Genomic DNA, 25,011 nt, shown 5'->3' with positions numbered 1-25,011 from the left:
CAATTTCTCCAACTTCAATAATATAACTAAGTGCTATCTTCAGCAATAAGGCTTTATCTTCAGATCGTAGAGAACAACCAGCAGCTTTTTCGGAAGCATGTGAAGCTTGGGGGATGGGGTCTGTGGGACCCCATCCATTCGTTTCGCAGCTAGGAAAACTGAAGCCCAGAGAGCTTCTACACTGAGCACAGAGCATCTGTTCTCCCCAGTTCTGAGCAGATGACCAGTGTCTGGAGTCTGCTGTGGATCAGGGGTCACTCTACACTTGAAGAGGCAGCCAGAAGTTGAGGTTTAGCACAAAGGAGATGTGCAAGAATAAAAGAGGTTGCCAGGGTTTTGAAATTCCGGAGTGCTCAGCCAGGCACTAGCAGCTTACCTCAGTCACCTGTCCCAGATGATGTCACCTCCTTAGAAGCATATTCTTTTTATGGAAGCCTAAGTCAGATTGTGTGCACAAGTCAACACTCTAAGGTTCACTTGAAGGAATTCATTACAAAGACCCTGAGTTGAAAGTTACCCATAGGAAGCTTTTAAAAGGCTTGTGACAGAGCCCTGTGCCATTGCCCGTAAATTCTACCTGGCCCAGTTGATACATAATGGTTAAGCTGGTCAGAGGCTGCCTGTGTGAGGGACACACACACACACATACAGAGAAGGGGGGGAGAAGAAAGGAGGGAGGGAGAGAGGGAGAGCCAGGAGAGAGAGCTCCCCCACCAAGATCCCACGGGTGTGGTTTACAAACACACCAAAAATGCCCGGAAAGGCCATTGTGACTTTTTCACCCTCCAAATGATTACTTCAGTAAACCTGCCAGGTCAGATAGAAACATTCGCTTGGCAAGAAAAGAAAAGATGTGCCTTTCTGGGGTCCTCCTGCCAACACCAAGAGGAGCATTGTTCTCTCAGGCTGGCCTGTGGTGAGTCAGGAGCCTGCATCCCTCCCTTCCCCAGGGTCCTTTGAGGACACCCAAAGGGCAGCGGCCTTGAGGACTGGCCCGCAGGTGAGGCTGTCTAAATCCTGAAGGTGGATGGTTGAATACAAGAGCCCGGAAAGACAAACCCACAGAGAGGGACACCAGATTACGCCATAGAAAAGTAAGGGACCAGGATCCAATCTTCTAGTACTGTGACCCAGCTTTGAGTGACACTCATTGTTCCCCTTCTTTGAGGAACCAAGCTGTGTTGTAGCAGGGACTGGGTCTGGCTTACCACTTAATTTCTGTCCTAGGCCTGGACCTCATCATTTTCTTGTGCTCTAAATAATCTTATCTTTAAATATTCATAGGCTGTCCACCTTCTATCTCCTGCTGCCTCCCTACCCTGCATTAATCCTTCTGACCTCTGGCCCTCACCGTGGCCACCCGGTGTGTGTTTGGGTCCTGTCCTGATCATTCTCCTCCACATGATTTACAGAGTGCATTCACCGGACCTTTTGACTGGTCTGTTCCATCTTGGCCTTGTCTGCCCTCACATACAGGACCGACCCCCCAATATGCGTGGCATCCCATATCCACCTTGTCTCTCTTTTCCAGCTTTGGGGACCACATCTTTCCTATCTTATACCCTATACAATGGCCACACTGGACTCTTGTAGGAGGATCCTGTCTGCACCTACAATCCATCCTAACCTGGTGCCTGACAGTGGAAGATAGACCATGGCAAACACACATGTAAGCAACTCTGGTCCGGCCTGCACCACACTAGGGCCACAGGGTTGAATTTGGCCCTAATCTGGCTCTTCCAAGCTGGGAGACATTGACAAATCACGTTGGCTTGTTTTGTTGTGTTCAGAATGGGGTGGCAGACTCTTCCTGCAAGCTGCTATCACTGATAGCTGTCAAGGATCAGTTGGTAGAATGAAGGCAGGTGCCTGAGAGAGTCTTTGAAAGTAACAAGGCATTGTGCAATCTCGGGGCTTCCGTATGAGCATCAGTTATTTCAGGGAAGGTCCCTGGAGTCTCCTGGAAACCACTCACACCCAGCACTGCGCACGTGCTTACAAGCAGACCAAACACACTAGTGGCAACGTGGGCCTCTTCCCTCTGCATTTTTATAAAGTGAATCGGGTGAAGGAAATGTCTAGGAATAAATAGACAATCTTCCTCAACTCCCCCAAAATAACTCGGGTGGAAACAATTGTGGTAGCGTTCACTCTGATGTATTGTTTCGGCCCTTTGCAATATGGGAAAACTTCTCCGGTCACTTCCAACTCAACTGGGAATCAACTGGACTTCCAGAGAGGCCTGGAAACAAAGGGGGCTGAGCCTGAGGGTTGCCCTGGTGTCAGGACCTGCTGCTGCTGGACAATCCCAAGGCTGTGGACTTGTTTCTTCTTCCTCTCCCCTTCCCTTTGGGGGCATGTTTACTTGACGCCTTTGGATTTTCCCATGGATAACGTCTCGGGGACATTCTCAGAGGCGTGTATGAGAACTGCACATGGTTATTCAGAGCTTCCTCAGGCCATGCAGGACACTCGGCGGCACCTTGCCCTCACACCAACCCAGTCTGCCCGCCTTCCTGCCAGGCCTTTGCCCACGTAGCCCTGTGCAGCCTCTAGGCCAGCCACTTCCTCGCTGCTTCCCTCGCTGATCTGCCCACACCAAAGGAACAACGGGACCTTTACTTTGTTTTCTCTCCACCACCTCTTTTTCTGGAAGCATCCATGACCTTCTCCTGGCTTGGGAGACTGACTAGATTGAAGGCTTTTTCTTCTCTTTCCTTCTTCCATTTACTGCCTCTTACAAGGCACCCCCAAATTTTCCAGGAGAACTTTGTTCCTATCACTGTAGCCTTTCAAAAAGAAAAACAAAACAAATAAAAAACAAACCTCAACTCATTGTGTGAGTAAATGCAATTTAACTTATTTTACCATTATAAAAACATGTTAAACCCTTTTCCTATTTCTTGTTACATAAACATGCACACATTTATGTGTGTGCTTCACAGACACACACACACAGAGACACACACAAACATATACACATGCACACATTTATGTGCATGCTTGACACACACAGAGACATATACACATGCATACACACACACATACACACATGCATACACATATATACTATACACAGAGAGAGACAGAGACAGAGAGATCTACTTCTTTCTTAGCTCAGAAGCCTCCCATAATTCTCCTAGCCACAACCCCTCTGCCTCAGATTCGCTCACCCTTCAGAGTCCCTGTTGCCTCCCTTTCTAAGAAAGCTTCCCTGACTACTCTGATAGAATATTCTGGAACCTTTGCTTTTCTCAGAGTACAGGGCCTATCTTGTCCCATCACATTTCACCCTCTGGAGCATGACCACGTAGCAAACGGATCTGGTTAAACATGCAGATTCCTAGTCAGAGGACTTAGGGGAAGCCCCAAACTCGTTTATCTCTGTCCAACCCCCAGGCACGCTGTTGCTGCTGGCAACCTATGAACTGTATTAAGCCACAGGACCTGGTAACAGAGAGTTCCAAATTTTCCTGCACATTGAAACTGCATTTTTTAAAAAAAGAACATGATCAGAAGCCAGACAATGGTGGCACACGCCTTTAGAATCCCGGCACTTGGGAGGCAGAGGCAGGTAGATCTCTGTGAATTCTAGGTCTGCTGGGTCTACAGAGCTTGCAAGTTCCAGGACAGCCAGGGCTACACAAAGAAGTTCTGTCTCAAAAACAAGAAGAAGAACAAAAATTGATGATTGAGATTGGTACCAATATTCTGATTTTATTGGCACATACTATGATATCCCAGAGTGATTGTAACGGATATTTTTTCCTTTGTCCATGTTTACATTGTCTCCCTTGAGTGTGTGTGTGTGTGTGTTTGCATGTGTGTGTGCATGAGTATGTGTGAGTGTGTGTGTGAGAGCATGTGTGTGAATGTGTAAGTGTGTATGTTAGTGTGTGTGTCAGTGTGATCAATGAGTGTGATTGTGTGTGAGAATATGTGTATATATGTATGAATGTGTATGTGTGAGTGTGTGTGTAAATGTGTGTGTGTGAATATGTGTGTGTGAGAACATATATGTGAATGTTGTAAGTGTATGTGTTAGTGTGTGTGTCAATGTGATCGATGTGTGTGTGAATGTGTGTGAGAGTATGTTTATGTATATGTGTAAATGAGTGTGTGAATGTGTATGTGTGAGTGTGTGTGTGTGTGTGTGTGTGGTGTGTGTGTGTGTGTGGTGTGTGTCTGTGCTGATTGGTGTGCATATTAGGCTCTTTGATGATTAACTGATGATTAACAGGTATCAACGGAGTCCTTTCCTCCCTAAGGAACCTCACTAAATGTCAGGGTCTACCTGTAGACATCTCCAAGCATAGTGAGACCTTCCTGATCCCCACTTTACCCATGGTGCTCTAGGAGGCACAGTGTCCAAGGCCTGGGACCTGTTTCTCACTTTCTCCACCCCTACAGAGGAGAGGGCCCAGCCCCTTGACTTGTTTACAACAAAACTTTGCTGCCTGTTTCCTTTTGCTCTGAGGCAGTGACTCTTGACTTGGCAACCCTTTAGACTGACCTAGGAGCCCCAGATCTCGGGAGCCCAGGCTGCACCCCATATCCAGAGCATCAGAGTCTGCCTATGGACCGGAGCAGCATTGAGGTTTCAAGTTCCCCACGGGCTGTTACAGAGTAGCAGAGGCTAAAAGCCGCTGAACTCAGTTTGTCATGGATGTAAAATGTAAATGCAATCGATTTATCTTCCTCTAGCTCTTCCCTGAAACCAGGAGAGGGAAAGGGGTGAGGGTGCTGGGCACCCCTCAGATGTAGGAAGCCAACGATGAGTTGGCAGTCGGGCGGGGCATCGAGGCAGGCCCAGCTGCTGTAAAATGCACTTAGCCTCGTAGTGGTCCCCAGAGTGGGGGCCAGCAGAACCTGACCTGGACCCTAACTCCACTTTCTGCCAGGCTTTGGAAAGTTTTACTGGACTACAGCCACACTTCTGTGCTGCTTTCGCTATCCGATGGCAAAATTGAGTTGTTGTGACAGAGACCATATGGCCTACTAAGCCTGAAATAGTCAGTCTCTGGCTTTTTACAGGAAAAGTCTGCCAACCCCTGCTCTAGAGGGGGACCCTGCATAGACTCCCCGGCTGCAGTTTACACACTGACATGACATGTATGCTGGGAGACTTTAAACCATTCTTTAGGCTCTTTAGAACTTTTTAGTGGCCCTTAAGCAGAGGGGTTCTTGGTGACCCGATTGGACTACTATGTAAGCCACCATCTGCTCTGTGGCCTTCCAGTAGAGAAATCAGGAGGTCCCAAGTCAACCGGCATAGAGGGTAGTGGCTTGGGCTGGGACTTGGCTCTGTCCCTACCCTGAGATGGTAAAGTATGGCAGAGGCAGGGACATAGAACCACACTGAGCAGGACTTAGGGATACAGGGCAGCGCCAGCAGACAGCAGAAGGCCAAGCTTTAATATCCTGAGCACAGGTTCTCAGATTCTCCTCTATTTCTTCTTGTGCCACCATGGTGCCCCTAAAAGTAGGTCAGATCACTGTCTGCTCCGGCCACACTGAGGGAAATAGACACCAAGTAGGTCATGGGGCTGCTACTGCCTAGTAAGCCTGCGGGCTAAAACCAACGGCTTCACTGACACCGATCACCCAGTGAGACCCTTTTACGTATCAGAGAATCCTTAATGGACCACTCCCATGTGACAAAAGATCAAGCTTGCTCTCTGGGAAGGAACAAATACCGAATTTCTGACATGGTCAAGTGCTCTATGGCCCAAAGAAAGAGACAATCCATATCCTGAAAATATCTGGCTTTACTGAGGAGTTAACACATCGAGGCAATTGCTTAATATCCCAAAGACATTTGGCATAGGACTTGTAGTCAGAGCACAGCTCCGTGTAGCTCTGGGTCAACGTGCAACACTGGGCTAAGACCCTTAAGGATCTCTTGTATTTTTTCCTAACTTGAAACTATCTTAGGCTCCATACTTCTAAATTTGGGTAAGCTCCTTAGTTGGGGGCGGAGGGTTGTTTTGCTGTGTTTTGAGCAACCCCCTGGTCAGGGAGGTCCAGTATTTTCTCCTAGCATTGACTATATTTATTCAGCCCACCAGCATGGCCATTGGCATTGTAATATAAAAAGGACATACAGTAAACAAAGTGTCCCGAACAGCGGCCCCATGGATGTGTGCTTTCTGCACCAGAACTCCCTACAGGGTGGATACCCACAGTAGCACTTGCGCCACTCCAGACCTTGGTTAGCACTGCCTCCATCATGTCTCCATTCTGCCAGCCAACATCTGCTGAGTACCGGTTATGAAAGCCGCTGTTGGGAGCTCAGGTCCCTCCCTTGACTTCTAGATGGGTTCTTACTATGGTACTGAGAGGTACTGGTGGCTGTCATTCTCATGAATTATGTTTGATCCTGAGCTGTAGGCAGATTGGCTCTTGTGTTTTAGAAGAGTTGGTACCCTGGTTCCATCCTTTGCGGGTATGCCTTTAGCACTGTTGCTTAGTGAAGCCCTGTCTCCTTTTCCACCTCGGTTGGGGATGGATCATGATGGTGCCTTCCCTTCAGAGCTGTTGGGAGGTTTAAACAGAGCACAATGCTCACCTCAGTATGCGGAAGTCAGTGTTATCAGCACTGTACTGGCTTAGAATCCAGGCAGGCATCCATCCCTTTTCCCCTTTCTGAGTGTCTTTCAGGAGAAACTGCTCACTCGGTATGCTGAAGGGCGTATATTTATCAGGCGTGCTGTAGGGGAAGGAAAGAGCTGGCAATCTAGCTTCCCCTCATTGTCCTGGCAGCTCCTCTGCACGTGCGACCCAGCTTAAGAATGTCTGAGCACAAAGACAGCTCTGTTGTCTTCTTGTCTTTTGGCCGCCCCTCAGTGACCCACAAAGTAGCTATTGAAAAGTCAAGGGGCAGAGCAAACAGGTTTTGCCCCACACAACGAAACTGTTCTTCTTCGCTCTCCAACTATAATCTCATCTATCGGTTGGAAGATATTCACTGAGTGACTACAGCATTCACCTTGTGAGTCTGGGGATAGAGCCAAGGTTTCAGACAGGGAAGGTAGGACCCTAGGAGTCTCCAGAGCCCTCTAGTTTTAAGTAGGCTGTAGTCCTGGCCATAGTTTACCTTCACTCTAGCCCTTTTATGCCAATGAAGAATACAAATCCATGACAGAGAGAAGACCTTCTCTTCATTCTATAATCAAGGACAATAACCAAGTAGGGATCTGTGAGGCCAACACCAGTTGATGCCTGACTCCTGGTCCCAGTTTTGCCTTGAGCCCTGTGTCCTTCATGACCAAGTTTCCAATCTCACTATGCCGAACATATGTTACTTACACAGCCACTCCAGATCAGTTCTTGCCTCTGTGGACACTGATGCCATAGTATATTTGACTTTAGCTCCATGGGCCTTGGGTACCCTTGGACCATTCTCTCTATGGGCAGAGTTGGCCAAGAGCACATCTTCATTGAACACAGTAAATCTGAGTTTGACAACAGATTCATCCCAGCACATTACATGCTTCCATTTCTAGCAGCTTACTTCTTCCTTACCATGAAGGGCCAGTATTGAGTTCTCTATTCTGAGCAGAGGGAAACAGCTCAGAGAAAGGATGCCTGACCATACTTGTCTGCTACTTTGCACCTAGGACTTGCTCAGGAAGAGAGAGAGAGAGAGAGAGAGAGAGAGAGAGAGAGAGAGAGAGAGAGAGAGAGAGAGAGAGAGAGAGAGAAATTTATTACAAGACAGAGAACACAGAGTTGAGCTGTGGGCGTTTCCTCTTCATGCCAGGGAATGGCCACCTTAGTCCTCAGAGATCTCACAGTCTGAATAAGGCTCAAGGATCCAGTCAGCCACCATCACCCCTACTTAGCAGAATAGATAGCCTTTATTACACACCCAGCTGTATATTAGAAGGTTGAGAACTGATAGGACTATCAGTGATCTAACTTCTTGCAAAGCTAGAAATAGCAATAGTGCCTTGTATACCATCGACTATGGGCCCCTAGACCCCTAGATTACCTGTAAGTGTTCTTAGTCCAAAAAGTTAAGCCTTTGGGAAGGTGGATGCTGCAAGTTAAGAAAGAGACATGTTTTCTATGGTGGGGTGACTGAGAGGTGTGGAGGTCCTTGAAGATCCCTGGTTGGCCAAGGCTCCTTGGAAACCCCATTGCGGTACTGCTGTGTCCTGGCCCCAGCCCAGCTCTCCTGCTGTGTTTCCATCCATAGAGCTTGAAGTGGCTCTCCAGGCCAGCAGGATGAAAGCAGGATGGGCCTTTTCTGCTGGGTGGGCTGCTCCTGAGATAAGTCCCATGAATGGTACAGTGAAAATCTGAAGAATTACATCCTCTGAATGAGAGCCATCACCTCCCCAGCTGGAAGAACTATGTGGCAGCAGAAAGTGTCAGCCCAGCCATCCTTGTTTGGTCCCATCCCATAAAACCAGGGTGTACACTCTGGCCTTGTAGATCAAGCTGGATACACTGCATGGAGAACAGGGGTCAGGGGCTGGATGACAAGACCAGAAAATGCTCTCCTCCCAAAGTCCAACCTGCAGAGCCATCAGGGGAAAAAAAAAGAAAAGAAGAATCGGGGCACTCCTGATGGCCTTGTCAATGAGGGGAGGTGTCAGCTCATGACAGAAAGGTGACCACAGGAGACTTTCTATTGGACTAAACTCACAAGAAATAGCCCGGCTGCAGGGTAGCCTGGGAAGGGTTTGGGACTCTCATTCATGTGTCTTAGGAGAGGGAAAATTAAAGTGCAAGGAGCGACCAGCATTTCAGGGATGTTGGTCATGGATCAATCAGCAATTATAATTTGATAAGTGGTCCAAGTAGCAAGGTGACAGCTGGGGATAGAAGAATTGATGAGCAAATGAGCCAAAAAAAAAAAAAAAAAAAAAAAAAAAAAGAAAGAAAGAAAAGCCCTGTGTACACTTTAAAAGCATATGAGGAATTACTGAAAGAATTGTACCCAGCACTGCTCATCTTGTCTAAGTGGCGTGAGCAAGAAGAGAATGTGTTTGAGTCGATGTGGATACTTGATTTTCATACCAAGAAAATCAAGGTTGGAGCTAAGGTCCATTCCTGAGGCTTTTGTGTCAGGGAAATGTTAGTGGTCCCCAAAAACAGACAGGAGCCAATCTGATGCAACTCACAGCAGGGTCCTTATTCTATTCAAGCTACACACACCAGGCAGGATGAGCTACTGTGGCCTTTAACATAATTGTCTGGTGCAGAGAGTCATAACATAAACTTAATTTCTCCTCCCCTCTGCATTGGTGGTCATTAGGCAGGGCTGGGCTTGTAATCTGGGGGTGCAGCTTTGTCGGGGAATAACCTGGAGATGCTGGTTATGTTTAAGGTGTAACCTGGAAATGCTGGTCTTGTTGGGGATTAGCCTAGAGACGGGAGCTAGGCTCAGGTTTTGTTGGGGGGCCAACTTGGAAACTAATGCTAGGTACCGGCCTGTTAGTTTACCTGAGTTCAAACTTGGAGGTCAGGTTCTCTAAAATGAAGTCTAAATTTAAAAGGTTTGGCCTCTGAAGGCCAACCCAACCAGAGACCTTTTCTTTAGGTCTACAATGTGAATGAGAGAAATAAGTTCACAGTAGCCTGCGGTTTAGTGAAAATGGTTGCTGAGGGTCAAAATGGCTTTTGAAAGCCCTCTGATGCTTCACAGGGCAGTGCTCATGTGTGTAAGTGTACACCCTGCTGCAAGAGTGTGTGAGTCCATGAAAGACCCGTGTGCTTTTTCTTCCAGCTCTCTGTGGGTGCATTTAAGTGAGTTAGACACACACTTGACCAAGATGTTGTCAAGAACATTTTTCGTACAGAGCCAGCATTAGTCCGTGGAGAGACCATCTTCATTTCAAAACTTAAGTCCTTTGGGATGTCCTTGGGCAAAGTTAAAACCACCCATTCCCTGGTTTTCAGTTTTCTGAAAGATAAAATTTTAAATATTGGGCACTACAAATCTAGTATAATTTGGGAAAAAAATTACTGAAGAAACAGACTTACCTATAGTGAAGAATATGAAGAGCAAGAATAATCCATTTGAAACTTTAAACTGTTGTTTTATTATATCATCATGTGTGCATTGGTGTGGGTGTGCACACATATCACAGAACATGTATAGCAGTCAGAGCCCGCTCCTCCTTCCACTATGGGTTCCAGTAAAGATCTCACATCATCAGGTTTGTTGGACCCCTGCTGATATCTTAGTCTCCTCCTCAACTCTTTCTGGATCTGGACACTTTGGTCTTAAGTAATTTTCTTCACCACCGCCTCTGGTCTAAAGCACCATGCCTTCACATTTGCTCCTCAGGTGCATTTACTATTTAAATGATGTCTTTTGAGTGGATGCAGCTTCTGAGCTGTTGATGCTCATCCCCTACCAGAGAGTGGATGTCCTTAGCCCAACCTACTGCTGCATCTTCAGCACCTTGGTACCTTGTGAGCCACAGACACCCATTGCCCAAGTAGATCAGAACACTGCTGGTTCTGGATTAAGGAACTGCCTTTCAGCCCCTCGTACCCCCACCACAACCCACCTGTGCTAGTACTGAGCTTGTTCCCTATGGGTTCTCAGCCAAGCCTATCGGAAAGTTGTCTCCTCTATAATTTTTAGCATTAGAAACATCAGAAGCAGCTCCTTGTCGAGGTGCTGCACTGGCCATGGGTGTCAGGTCTTGGTATGACCTTTGATCACTGGATGGATTTGTGCAAAGGCGTGCGCGTCCAAAACAGCTCTCTCACTGGACCTTCTGAGCATCCTTCCAGACTGCTTTTCTTGCATTCTGCTGCACAAGGAGCTCTGTGAGATAGGACAGCAGGGAACCGGGGTGGGGGTGGGGAGAGCAGGTGGCAACCTCAGAATGAAACATAGTTGAACATTTGGGTGGAGGAGGCCGAGTTGCAATGAGCTGTTCTTTGGTCCCCTGAGAATGTTCTGGACACAGCCTAGGAGCTGAGAAAGTGGCTGTCTGGTTGACATGGGGTAGCCACATTCTAGATTTGTGGGGATTCTGCTGCCTGCTCAGCAAGGTTGTGGATAGAAATACTATAAATAAGTAAGTACAGACTATGTACTTACATGTATATACATACATACATACATACATACATACATACATACATACATACATACATACTTTAAGCTGAAGGTTTCCGGACCCAGGTGTTCTATGGACAGTTGGGACGTTCTTGGACCAGGAAATCAAAGGACCTTATTGTCCAGTCCTTTGTCTTAATCTTCAAAATTCCCTGAGCGAGGCCTTCAGTCCTTGCCCCTCACTAGCTACCAGGTACCCATGGTAAGAGACACAGATGATGCTTAACTTAACTTTTGACTCCAGATCCCCACTCAGCGTTAGCCGTGAGGCCTTCCATAATGGGGCCCACCTTATTCTCAGCATGTCTGGTGCTGCCTTTTGCGGGTACCCGCTACCTCATGAACTCTGGTGACTGCTAGTTAGTGTGATAAGCCGCGCACCATCACCTCTTTTGTTGCTTCCCCCACCCCTAGCCCCCACCCGTACCTCAATTCTGTTGCTGTGAACAATAACATCTGACCCCCCTGTAGATTTTTTTTTCTTTGAGAAAGGTAGGCTCTCCTGTGTCTCCAGCATTTGTTGGCCTCACAAGGCATGGAAGCCATCTCAAGCATCTATGGACTTCTGTAGCTGCTGCTACTTCTGTTCCTCAGATGGGCTCTGGACCTCCCTCGGGGTCATCCCATTATTCACAACAGCACCTGCCTCTCAGAGACTGACATTTCCCTCTGGCAGCCAGATTGTGTGCCCCTGTCACCTCCTGAACTTGCCTTATGTTCTTCCCTAGATCTGGGGTCTTCTCTCTGCCACAGACATACCATTCCGTTAGGGACCGAGCCTGGGAACCACCTGTGTGTCAGCTCCACCCAGAGAGGATGCAGAACACAACTGTGACTGCCTACAGCCCTACAGTTCCTGGGCTTCTGCTTTGCTGTGTCATTGCTGTCCCTTCTGATCAAGGCATACTTCTAGGACCCTTGAGGATGCTGCATGTCCTAAAAAGTAGGGGGCACCGATCTGGGTCCCTTACCATGTCTGAGAGCCACTAGAACCATCCTGAACCCATATGGGCTGTGTCTTAAAAGACACAGGAATGTTAGTTTTGGGCTCATCCCCTAAAGGAGATCTGAGGCCTCTTGGTCTGGTCTTTAACCCTGAATCATAGGCCTCCTTCCAGGGCCCCTTCGCACACAGACATCTTCCCACACTCCCCAGTTGCAAGTGGACCCTGACAGTTATATGCATTAGTCGTGTCCTTACTCTCCATGTTATATGACACAGAACCAACCTTACGCCATTAACCAGATAGTTCTTAGCTCCTGTCCTTTGCAAGGATGTTGCTGCCTAATATTTGCTTTATTTAGAAATTAATAAGTAAAAAGGTCATTTGTGTCTGAAATTACCCAATGAATTCTACTGGCATGGCTGCCCCTGGGGGACAGAAAGAAAAGAGTCATTCATGTTTGTCAACATTCTGCAGGTTAACACGACAAGGTTAGCCACTGCACCTAAAGTTGTGCCATGTTGAATTAGTTGGGACTTTTTTGGTCGCGAGTAACAGAAAACTATTTTAAAGATAGAAGAATCTTCCAGCTCTTGATTCAAAGAAAAGCTTCATATCACAGCACAGGAGAGGGGAAAGGTGAGATTTGCATCCTTATTATACACAGCAGGCAGAAGAGAGCTGCTTGAGATCACTGGTCTGTGATGTCCAGGCTCAGCAATTGTCAAACCCCGGCCACCCGAACAGCGTGTGCAGTATCTTGTGTTGACTGTATCCTTAAGGAAGGAAAGTTGATGGCAAAATAGGAGGAGATCCTTGCCCTAGGAGATCTGTGTAAGTCAGCTTTCTGTGACTATAACGCATACTCAAAAGTAACCAGCTTACAAAGAGAAAAGGTTGGTTTGGGCTCATGGTTTTTGTTGTTTTGGTCTGTGGTGGAACTGTACTCGCTGCTTCTGGTTGTGGTGGGCAAACATAACATTGACTCTCTCATATATGCGAAGTGCTTTCTTTCTAATTACACATCAGACACGGGGAGGGAGAAAGATAACAGACCCGTGGAAAAATTCGGCTATAGTGATTCCAGTGAATCCATATCTATGTTCAGTGTGCATCTACCTAGTAACCAGGTGCAGAAGAGAGAAGGTGTAGGGTCTCTCTGTCCCCTTCAGAGCCTTGCCCTCAATGACCTAGGACCTCCTGCTAGCCCCACCCCTTCTCTTAAAAGGTTCTACCATCTCCCATTTGCACCAAGCTGTGACCTTCCGGGGACATGCCAGATCTAGATGATAGCAGTGTCTAAAGATGTCTTACATAAGGATCCAGCTCTAGAACCAGGCCCAGACTGCCTGGGTACCAGTTATGTTGTAGGTCCTTACCAAGGTACCGTCAGGAATGAAATAATCACATGCAGCTTCCGAAAAACCCCAGGCTCCATGGAAACCTGACCAGAATCTGTCAGTTACAAACATCATCTAGAAAAGTGCTCCCCGTTCTGAGCGTGGGTGGTGGGTGGATCGGGTTGGTGCTTCTGGGTGCATGAGAGGGACAAGATGGCAGGCATGGCTCCAGAGCTCTGAGCAGCCTCTGGGTTCACCCCTCTCTGCCTTTTTATCTGTGTTCTTATATTGAAACTCCAGCTAAGGTATTGTTTTAAAGGGTTTCCACTGATTAAAAAGAAATAAACTGTGAGAAAATTGCCAGTTTAAACATCACAAGCAGGCCTTCCCCTCCATCCCACTCTCTGAAGCATGTCGCTTTCTCTAAATAGCTGCACAGTCTAGAGAATCCAGGAATTTTAGAAACATTACCTGTTTATTTCTGTTTGGACGTGACCCACACATCCTGCCCATGTGGAGGCAGACGTTAATAGGGTAACTTCTTAGAAGCTATGGAAAAACATAACTCTCAGCAGGAGGAAACCTCTGTCCTCAGAGAAGCAGTGCTGAGACCTTTCGGCCCTTCGAGTTCCCAATGCTTTAAGGTTCCTTTGGAGCACTAACCTTTGCAACGTCTCTAGCTAGAGCAGGGGACGAGCTCATCTGAGAAGCCTGGAGCTGGTAGGTCCCTCCTCTCCCCGCACAGGATGTGACCTGGCTTCGCAGGGCTCACACTCCCTCGTTTGCCCAGAAGGCATGGGAGAGCTAAAGTCTAGTTGGTTCTTCTATCCTGAGCACTCATAAGCCCTGCCAACGACGTGCCGCCCCAGTGTGCTGAGGAGAAGGAAGCGATTAGTTCCCCGGGGCTGCTATAGCCGTTCATGGAAGGAACGGGGATATGGAGGGGCGATATACAAAGTCATGAACATGTAGAGAAGCTGTCGTTTTCTGACTACCAAGCACAGTAGACAGATGTATCTACATGGGCAGAGAGGAGGGCTTACCTGGTCAGGGGTTGGGCTCGGGTACCTTCCGGCTCAACACCTCTGCCATTTCCTCTGTCTAGAATGTCTTCATTTCTTTCAGCCCCATCATCTTTGTGACCTCTCTGCTCCCTAATGAATGCGTTTGTTCGGGAGCCCGTCCTGTATTATCTGGGAGGAATTTAACGCGCCAGGAACAAGACTTCCTTGTATATGTGTAATGCTTTTTTTCTTTAAGACCTGATATGCAGTGAGAGAAAATAATAATCAGCCTCGAGGGAATCCTGGTGGGATAACTCTGCTGGATCCATGCCCATGGTCAACAGTCAAAGATCCAGGAGCTGCCCCTTGTACTGTCAGCCTGTAATTGCAGCCGTGGGGGGTTGGGGGGCACTAAGGAAGAAGGAATTCCAGTTTTAGGCCAGCCTGGGCTAAAACTGGAATTCCTTCTTCCTTAGTACCCCCCACCTTGGACTCAGTAAGATAGAGAACAGGGGTGTGTGGCCCTAGCTGAGACCCAGCAGCTCCTCTCATGATGAGCATTTCTACCACCTCACCTGCAGTGCCCTTGTCTCATAGAGCAACCTCAATCGGCCCCAGCCCCTGCCCCCTCGTTTCCTCTTGCTTTTTTCTTTCTTAACAAATATTTCAATACCATCCACCATGTGTCAGGCAGCATGCCATGCTCCGGTGCCACGGTCTTCAAGACAATTTTCCACTGACCTCTTGTGACTGATGATACTTTCTAAGAAAATTGGAGTTGAGATGTGTCATTGTGTACAAGGGCTCTGGGTTGATGGGCTCCCATCTCAGTAGCCCAGCCTGGGGTCTGCTGAGTTCAGGTTCCCTCTTCCTCCCAGCTGGTTCCCCATCCTTCTAGCTGTGCTGAGGAGCAAGGTGAAGAATGCACTTGTCCATGTTTTACAAGAGATTTGGATCCCTCCTCTCAAATGACAGCAGCAGGTGAGGGGTGAGAGCTGAGCAGCTACTGATTTGGTAGAGCTGGAAAGTCACTACAGACTAAAGGCCTGGGAGCAAGCCTGGCTTTGCCCCTGCTAGAGTCTGTGTGTGGAGCTGGTACCAGACAGACTCAGGATCACCCAGAAAGAGGTAGCTGATGATGTTGAAGGAACAGATGTGGAGAAGCAGTCAGAAAGACCCAGGGGTCATGATCAAGTGCTGGGGGCTTCAGTATGGGACATCCATGGGGGTTTAGGGGAATGGGTGTGCATTTTCTAGAGCTGCCAGGACAAGTGACCAAAGCTGAGAAGTGTGGTCTCACAAAAGCATCAGGATGTCTGGGCTCTAGGGATGGATCTTTTCTTGCCTCTTCCCAGCTCTCTGGGCTCTGGCGTCCCTGGCCTGCCCTGGCTTTTAGCTGCCTCTCTGAAGACACTACCTCCATCTTCCCGTTGTCCAATGTTTTTTCTTTTTTTAAGGACACTAGTTGTGGGTTATGGGCCCAACCTAATCCCATGTAGCCTCATCCTAACCTAGTGCATCTGCAAAGACTATTTCCAAATAAGGTCACATCTGTAGGTATTCGGGATAAAGATTCCAATAAATGTTTTGAGGGACACAGTTCTGCCCAATGTGAGTTGAAGACTGTACAGATGTCCTCAAGTTCTGGTTCACCCCTTGGTTGCATCCTTCCTCTGAACTATTCAGCACACAGCATGAATTAGTGTCCTTATCTGTGTTCACTTAGCCCATCTAGGACCAGGAATTGCTTTTATCTAACCTTTTCTTCTCCACTTGATGCACTGATATATAGGCCTTCAATGTTTGTTAAATGAAGACCAAGAATGGAAGGATGGATGGATAGATAGTGTCTTAGTTAGGGTTTCCATTACCCATTGCTGTGAACAGACACCATGACCAAGGCAACTCTTGTAAAGAACATTTAATTGGCGCTGGATAGGTAGTTATGAAGTTTAGTCCATTATGAGCATGCATGGTGGGAAGGAAGCATGGCAGCATCCAGGCAAACATGGTGCTGGAGGAGCTGAGAGTTCTACATCTTGATCCAAAGACAAATAGGAGAGGACTGGCTTCCAGGCAGCTAAGAAGAGGGTCTCCAAGCCCACCTCCACAATGACACACTTCTTCCAACAAGGCCACACCTACTCCAACAAGGCCACACCTACTCCAACAAGGCCACACCTACTCCAACAAGGCCACACCTACTTCAACAAGGCCACACCTACTCCAACAAGGCCACACCTATTAGTAGTGCCACTCCCTGCGCCAAGCATATTCAAACCACCACAGATGGATGGATGGGTTGATGGGTGGGTGATGGATGGATGGGTGGGTTAGTCTATGGATGAATGGGTGAATGGATGGATGGTGGGTGGGTGGTGGACAGATAGATGGATAGATGGGTCAATGTTAATATTCTAGAAGAGTTCTCCCATGATGCTCTCTTCCCAACCCTTACTCGGCTCGTCCTCTCAAGTGTGTGTGTATCTTCATGGCACCTTCTTGTTTGAGGCCTTCTGCTTTGACTAGAATACACAACCTCCATTTCCCTCTCTACCCCCTTCCCCAGGAAGCTCTATTTCTGTGAACTGCTTGTCTCCAAAGCCCAACACAGGTCAAGGTTCACAAGGCCATGGGTTAGACATTAGAGGACTGCATCCAGGTCTCAAAGCCAAAGGGAGAATGGTCTCCCAGAGAGGAGTTAAGGAAGAAAGAGTAGGCACTTAATGGTAGCCTAGGTCCAGAGTGATACCTCAGAGGCTCACTCACAGCGATCTGGCCGTATGCCTAAAGAGTCACCTCCGTGGCCTGAAGGCTGATTCCGTTACTGGAGATGTGCTGGACAAGCTGTTAGCCCCAAGCCCTTGGGTGCCCTAAAGGATGCTCTGACAGCTTGGTAGGGCTCAATCTCCACCAGGAGGTCTTTTCTGAAAAGCGGGTGCATCTCTGATCTGAAGCCAGAACCCTCCATCAACACACACACACACACACACACACACACACACACACACACACACACACACACACCACCCTGAGCAAGCCATTGCAACAACCAATGCTCCTTCCAGGTTCTTTACTGGTCACTTCTGCCCTTGGGCACTCTCTCTAGGACATGCCACTCTCCCAGGCTTATCTCAGTGGCACAGTTCGGGTCAGCGGTTCCCAGAGATGAAACAACTGAGGGAGACGTTTCATGGGGATAGATGGTCGCCTCCTATAGTCCTGGGTATGAGCAAAAGGGCAACTTCCCTACTGCTGCTGCCTGTTCGGGGAGAGGCCTGGGGGCACGTTAGATTCCAGAACTCTGAGGTGGGGCTGAAGAGACTGGCACCTCCTGGCTCATGTTATGCCAAGCACTGCGGGCAGCTCCATCTGTCAACCCAGAGCTGAGATCCTGGTCTGATGCCAGCTAAGGACCAGCTTGGGAGGGAGTCTCAGCTTCCTGGCCATTGTCTGTTGGGAGCACACCCAGTGTGTTCCTAGGGTGACCTGGAGAGGCCTGGGGTAAAGTAGGAGAGAGGGAGGGAGGGAGGGAGGGAGGGAGGGAGGGAGGGAGGGAGAAGGTGAGGGAGCCTGGCCAGAACCTGGTCAGGGTGGGAGAGAGGAAGTGAGAGAGGAAGACTTGGTGTTTTTCCTTATTTGTGTTTTATATTAAAGAAAACAAATAAGATCCTTTGAAAAAACCCCATTAAACAAAGCATATCCTGAAGGTCCCAGAGGCCCATTGTGGCTGCCTGGAGCCTGGAATCCATTCACACATTTTTGGCTAGATTGTTGGAGGCTAGAAAGACCAGAGAGGGAGGAAAGGACCATCATTAAAGTAGTTTAAAATGGCTTTTACTCCCTGGACTCAATAAAAGTCTGTGCCAAATAATCATAGCTCCAAGATCCTATGTCTGCCTGGTTCAGCATTCTCCCATCACCTCTCTGGGAAGCTCCATCAAACTGGCCAGTCTGAGAGTAACCATGGGCACCAGTGTCTTCCACCTTGCCTCGTAAAGGAAGACTAAAGAAGACCCTCCCTGGAGAGTCCCAGGGAGGGGAGCTGCTGCCCATCGAACTGCTTGGCCTCTCTGGGCCTTGCTCTCCCTGTCTACCAAGTGGTGCTTGGGGACAGATGGGTCCCTCTTGCCACTCACCAGTATTCCTGGATCTAAGGCTCCTTTTTCACCTTGTTCATGCCTAGGTAGTATGAGAAAATGTAGGTCTCTCATGTTTCCCAGGCCCCAGGCTGGAACCGTCCCCCTAGACATCTAAGATAGCCCCAGATCCCTCCATGACACTCCAGCTGCCCAGGATGGAAGGCCAGTGCTCCTGGTCATGTCCTCCACATGGACACACTTGCATGTCCAGTGTGCAGACCAGATTCTGCAAATAATCCTGCCTGAGCATTTGGTATGATGGACATTGCTTATAAGGAGGTCTCTCCCCAACCTTGATGTCAATCCGTAATTCTTACAATCATAAGGACAGTGCACAAAACCATCCTTAGAACTTCCAGGCCCTCCTTTGAAGTCTAGAGGATGATCAGCTCTTTGTATGTTTTCCCTAAATACTTCCAAGGTAAAGGAATTTCTTGGGGGATTTGGCCTTAGGATTGGGAGTCAGCTTGGGCTTGGCACAGTTATCTCCAGTCTTCCCGATGGCCTATGGTAGAAGGTAAGGTTATGGCTAATTGGAGAAAGAACCTATCCCTTCCTACCACCACTGGTTATGTACCTTATGGGTGACAGGGAAACACTCAGCTCTCTGGCTTAAGACTCCACAGGAAGGTCCCCCTGGTCCGTTTTCATGGAATTAGCCCTTAGAGAGTCCCTAAAGAGAAGGACAGGAAGGTGTTGGTGGCCTTGGTTTGGCTGCCCTTCTCTGCAAAACGTTTGACTACACATTCAACCTTGGCCTGGACAACGTATCTGAGAGGTCGGACATAATGAATTCTGAGGTCCCCCTCTGGTTCCCCTATTCTTTGAGTCTGGACTCCTCCTAAACATCCTCTCTTGGTAGGGATTCATTTGTTTTAATGATTTCCATCTTCTGGTGCAATTTGATGGTCAGAATCTGGCCTCTCGTGGCCTTTACTGGGTGTTTTCATGGTAAATATGTTGGACACACTCTGCTCTTTGGCAAAAGTGATTCATGTCGTCTCTTCCTCCATGCCACAGGGCTACCATCCGATGCCCCATGAAGTAGAGATTGCACATACCAAGAAGCTGTTCCGGAGGAGGAGAAATGACCGAAGGTAAGAAAGACTTGTGACTTCTGTCACTCTTTCCTGAGCTGGCTGCTGGGCACGTTAGCACTGGTTAATGCTGTGACAGGACTTAGACCCGTCAATGAGATGCTCACCTTTGAGGTGACATTGAGATTACATGGGCTCGGTTATGTGGAATCTGCATGTCTGTGCTTGGCCCAGGGACTAGGTCCCTTCGGAAAACCAGCAGAGGGCCACCATCTCCACAGCTTCCTGGCAGTGACCATTGCTCGGACTCTATAGTCCTGTTCTCTCTCTATAACCCAAAGCTCAGCGCGCTCAAGGAGCCCTCGGGCTGCATGTTTAGAAGCATGGCCTCCAGGAGGCTCCCCAAGCTCACAGATTCACAGGCATTCCTCTTTCTGTTTTCCCATCATTAGGAATTGTCCTGTGTATTAGTCACACTTTGCACTGACCCTCACAGTCCAGAGTAGTAACCAGGGGACAGGAAATGCATGATGAGGTGGCATGTGTCGAAGCCACCAAGAAATTGAGCATCCAAGAAATGTGTGTGTGTGTGTGTGTGTGTGTGTGTGTGTGTGTGGTCTACAAGGCTTTCTTATGTGGAAAGGTCTTCTTGATGTGGTTCATATGAAAAATTCCAGGTGCAGAATCATACTGTGCGTAGCCATTTGTGCTAAAGGGGGAGTGAGATTTTTTTTTTCTTGAATGTGCAAAAGAAATATTTCAGGATAGAAGTCTTTAAAAAGAAAGAATAAAATGGCTTATACCTGAGGCATTAAAATGAGGTGTTTCCCTATAGGGAATTTATTCTTAGACAGAGGGGATGGCTTGTGGCTTTACCTTCAGTAAACAGAGTTTGTTCTTTAAGAGACAAGAACCAGACAGCTGCTATCCTACACTCAGAGCCCTAGGAGCACCTACCCTGGGTGCTGCATGGTCACAGCTGGAGCTGCTGGGCTTCAGCCAACCCGGGCCTCTGACCCCTCACTGTGCATGGAAACCCCGAACCAGGAAGTAGTAGGTGGAAGGGAGACGGATATGCAGAATGCCTGTCGTCCAGGAGTAGATTTTTCTACTTCTGAAACTATTCACAGGGGAAACGAGTGTCCGAGTAACCGGGAGGCAGTCTGTCCCGACTGAGGACTTCGAATCGACAGGCATCAGAAGAGGAAACTGAGCCAGGAGAGCTTGGGCAACCCCTGCCCCTAGCTTGACTTTTACCTCCTCTGTACTGTATGGTGTCACACAGAACAATTCTTGGGGTCTGGGTTCAAAGGAGAAATGTTGTTTACAAGGGGCCAGGAAGGTGTCAGAGAGAGCAGAAGGCTTTCCATCCTTCCTCCCCAGGGTGTGTCTCAAAGATGCCAGGACTCTCCAAGCTGACTAATGAGGCTTCTCTGGGCCAAGGCATTGGCATCCAGGTCGGCCCACATGTCACTTTTTGAGCCAGGTCATCATGCTCCACAGGAGTCTCCTAGACGGGGCAGGCCTCCGGAAATGACATGACCCCAGAGTGTCGGGAGGGAGTGTGCCTGGCATGGGAGGACCAGAAAGCTGGACCTCCACTTCTCCGTGCTCATCCTGGTGAATGCTCTGTGGAGGTCAATGCACATCACAAAGGATGGAGACCGGGCCAGCATCCAGAGAGGAGCAATAAAGTTGATTAAAGGGACAGAAAGCATGTCCTGTGGGGAGGGCTGGAGGGCTGGGGACAGGATAGAGAAAAGAGCATCCACATGGTGGAACCCGTGAAAGATTTACGGGGAAGCATCAGTGGCTGCCTGTGTTTACACAGAGGGAACATCTTGGCCACTGGAGTAAGACAGCAGCTCAGGGTAGCAGACACATACAGCTGAAGTATGTGCTAGACAAGGAACCAGTCAGAAATATAACACAGCCTGATTATCACTGGGGGGTGGGGGGGAGTGTCCTGCTATAGAACATCCATCTGGTAGAGAGTTTCAGGAGAGAGCAGGTAACAATGTAGCTGAACGACTTTATTATATAAAAGCTGGGGAATTCCTGAATCTTCCTTGAGAACCTTGGTGGTTCAGGCATCCACAGATAGGCTGTCTGTGGATTACCAAGTCAACCCCAGCTCTCCCAGCATATGACCCTCCATAGTGGCCTGGTTAGGTACCAAACCTGTATACCTAACACTAACCTCACTAGCATTCAAAGCATAAACCACACTGAGAAGGAGATGACCAGAATCAGTGATGGTAACCTAGCAACACAGCCAGCGTCCATATAATACCTTGGATCTTACCGTTTGTCATGAGAAGGGAAGTGGCAAGCCACATCCTGCTGTTATCCCTGTGACTCACCTTTGGAATGCCTGCAGGAGTCTTCCGTCTCCCTATAGAGTGACTGGAATTAAGTCTGATAGCTACAGACCCAATTGCTGTGCCTAGAATCAAGTGGTACCTTCCAGCCAGAACAGGCATTCTCAAAACTGGGACCTAGCATCCTCATCCTTATGGAAGTCTGCCACTTGTCCTGATCCTGTTTGGCTCTCTAGGTGTTTCTGTGTGCCTTGCTGTGTTTCTCTCCCCTGGTTCAATATGGAGGCATCAGTGTAGGCCTGGAAACAGGCTGGGTATGGTGAGTTGCTTCTTTTTTTAAAGGTATATACGTGTGTGTACACGTGTGTGTGTGTGTGTGTGTGTGTGTGTGTGTGTGTAGACATGTGTACTGGTGCCCATAAAGTCCAGAGGCTTCAGCTCGCCCTGGAGCCAGAGTTACAGATAGTTGTGAACTTTCTACCATGGGTGCTGTAAACTGAACTCCAGGTCCCCTGCAAGAGCAGTCGGTGCTCTTAACTGCTGAGCCACCTCTCCACCATCAACCACCCCACTTGAGTTTTCATTTCTTCAAAGCTGTTTGCTTCCATAAAATGTGTCCAGTCCTTGAGAGAGTTGCACAAGCTCATCCTTGCAAAGCACTGAGTGGTCTTTGCAGCAGCGTGCTCTCTGGTCAGGGGAGCTGTGAAGTCACAGAAAACATTTCTCATTACTGTCTTTGAAGTCTAACCTCATAATTATGGCTTCCCCCCTCCCAGGACAGTAGGTAGGTAGAGCCCCTCTAAAGAAACTACCTAAGGCTCAGCTCCCCTCCCCATGGCTGCTTTCAAGCACTCTGATTCAAACTAAGTTGTGGCTGGCTTTCTCCTGTTTTGCAAAACGAAAAAAAAAAAAAAAAAAAAAAAAGATTAACCACAAGGACAGCTTAAAGGTTTTCTTCTTAAGAATTTTCTCAAAATTTGGACAACTGATAACCACCTACTTATTTTTGGGGAAAGGGGCTAATAAAATATGACAGGTGGAAAATAAAAACCTTGCATTTGGGGATTTAAAAATGAAGCAAATGAACACTCTGTGCATTCCCTAGGAGTGACTTGGTTTTGCATGCCCCATCTCTGCCAGGTAGGAAGTGGACAGTTGCTCTCTGCCCAACCCCAGCATCTCAGAGGAAGAAATTCACTAAGGGGTTGAGGTCTGGGCTCATGGCCTCTGTTTAATTCAGTTAGTTTCCTTGTCCCTGTGTGAAGAGAAGAGCTCTGCAACCCTCCTCCCCTCCCCCGCCCTTGTTTTATTTTAAGAGAGGAACATATCGCCGCAGTGAGCAGACACTGCGTGCTATGGAATCTGCAGCCTGGGAAACAGACTCCAGGGCGAGGGCAGGCTTCGGAAGGCTGTGGGCGGGGCACAGGGCAGCAGGCTCAGGCAGAGAAGCTGAGCTCAAGGGTACAATTCCCACCCCACCCCCCCCCCACCCCCGTAAGGTGGGACCATTCTCAGAAGACGGGCATCGGTGAGACAGCTCATTTAATTGGGAGGAACAATGGTTATTTAAACTTTAGGGAGTAAGTAGGGGTCTTTGGGGTGCTAGGGATCCTCATTTGCATAAGGAGACATTCCAGGTGTTGCTGGGCATCTCCTTTTAAGGAGAAGGGAAATTTAACCTGGCTACCGGGCTATGTGACCTCCTCTGGTGGGGCGACATGCAGACCCAGCACATTGGGGGCCAGTGAGGAGCAGTGAGTCCACTCCTGCTGATCTCATGATGAGATTCCCAGGGTTTTGACATGCCTTGACCCCACTTTTGCTCCAGGCATGCTCCCAACAGCTCACGGTTTCCCAGGGCAGATCTGGTAGCATGTTCTGACCCTACAGGGAGTTCTGAAGTTTGAGGCTTGACCTAAGATGCACTGACTATGCAGAACCTTATGTACCATGTCCCTTGATCATCACAAAGGTAGTCTGAGGTGAGCAGGATCAGGTCCATTTCCGTAGGGGCACCCAGACAGGTGAGAGCTGCTTCTGAAAGGGAGGTAGGTAGGCAGTACATTTAGCTCCCCACAATTAAGCGTGGTTAAACCCTTGTCTTACTTACTTTTCCATGGCAAACACAACTTATAAAAAGAACAGATTAGGACCTTATAGTTTAAAAGGGTGAATCCGTAACCATCACGGTGGGGAGCATGGTGACAGGCAGGCAGACATGGTGCTGGGGCAGTAGCTGAGATTTTAAATCTGTACCACGCGCACAAGGCAGAGAGGAAGGCAGTGGAAATGGTGTGTGCTTTTGAAACCTCAGAACCTGCTTCCGGTGACATACCTCCTATCTTTCTCCAGTATTTCCAAGTATGCAAATATATGAGCCTATGGGGGCCTTTCTCGTTCAAACCACCACAACCCCCAATTAGAATTGTTCTCCATGGTATGTTCTGTGATCTGGAGAATGCAAGGACCTAAGGTAGAGCCCCCACAGTGGCACTCTGGCTGCAGCATTAACCAGAGTATTGTATGTGTCTGTGTAGCATCTGAGTTGGGGTTCAGAGAAGAGGGCGTCATGGAGGTGTTGGGGTTCAGAGAAGAGGGTGTCATGGAGGTGTTGGGGTGAGGGGATATTCTAACTCATTCCCTTTTTGGAGTAATGATTCAACTACTAGTGACTTTGAAGACTTTGAAGGGGAGATGGAGTGTGAGGGAGAAGAAAAGCCACAGCTAAGCAGATGTTGCGCCAGGCATCCCCAGAAGTCACCCACACAGCTTCCTAGAAGCAGAGGCAACCATGGGGCTCAGAAGTCCCACTATGATTAATAGGCGGGAGAAGCTGCTCGAAAGACCCCCTGCCTATGTTGTCAGGAGTCTCAGAAGACCCTACAGACTCCAAAGCCTGGCCTGTCAGCATTTAGAACAGGGACACTAAGAGACACAGTCATGGTCTTTTGCATGATGCCCACCTGTGAGGAGAGCCCTTCAAATTGATTTGCTTCATTAAGTGAGGTCCCGGAATGGCTAATGTACTCCATGGGCAAAGAAGATGGACAGAAAGAAATAAAGAAGACCTTGGCCATCCTGGCTAGTGTCATATGGCTCCCCTCCAGGAGAAGCCACAAGCGAGCCATCCCCCTGGG

The 25,011-nt window shown here is 48.4% G+C and overlaps 1 protein-coding gene across 5 annotated transcripts in view; it reads left to right on the top strand.

The window, feature by feature from the left end:
• The window catches only part of CTIF (cap binding complex dependent translation initiation factor), a 258,284-nt gene that overhangs the window by 110,634 nt on the left and 122,639 nt on the right, over positions 1-25,011 (top strand). For all 5 annotated transcript variants that reach the window (XM_080920215.1, XM_080920216.1, XM_080920213.1 and 2 more), the window contains one exon: positions 19,537-19,613. In XM_080920215.1, coding sequence (XP_080776341.1) covers positions 19,537-19,613 — 77 coding nt within the window. The remainder of the gene's footprint in view (positions 1-19,536; positions 19,614-25,011) is intronic.

Source organism: Micromys minutus, assembly GCF_963924665.1.
Source record: "Micromys minutus genome assembly, chromosome: 8".
NCBI classification, from domain to species: Eukaryota; Metazoa; Chordata; class Mammalia; order Rodentia; family Muridae; genus Micromys; species Micromys minutus.
This window is presented reverse-complemented; position numbering and strand designations above follow the sequence as displayed.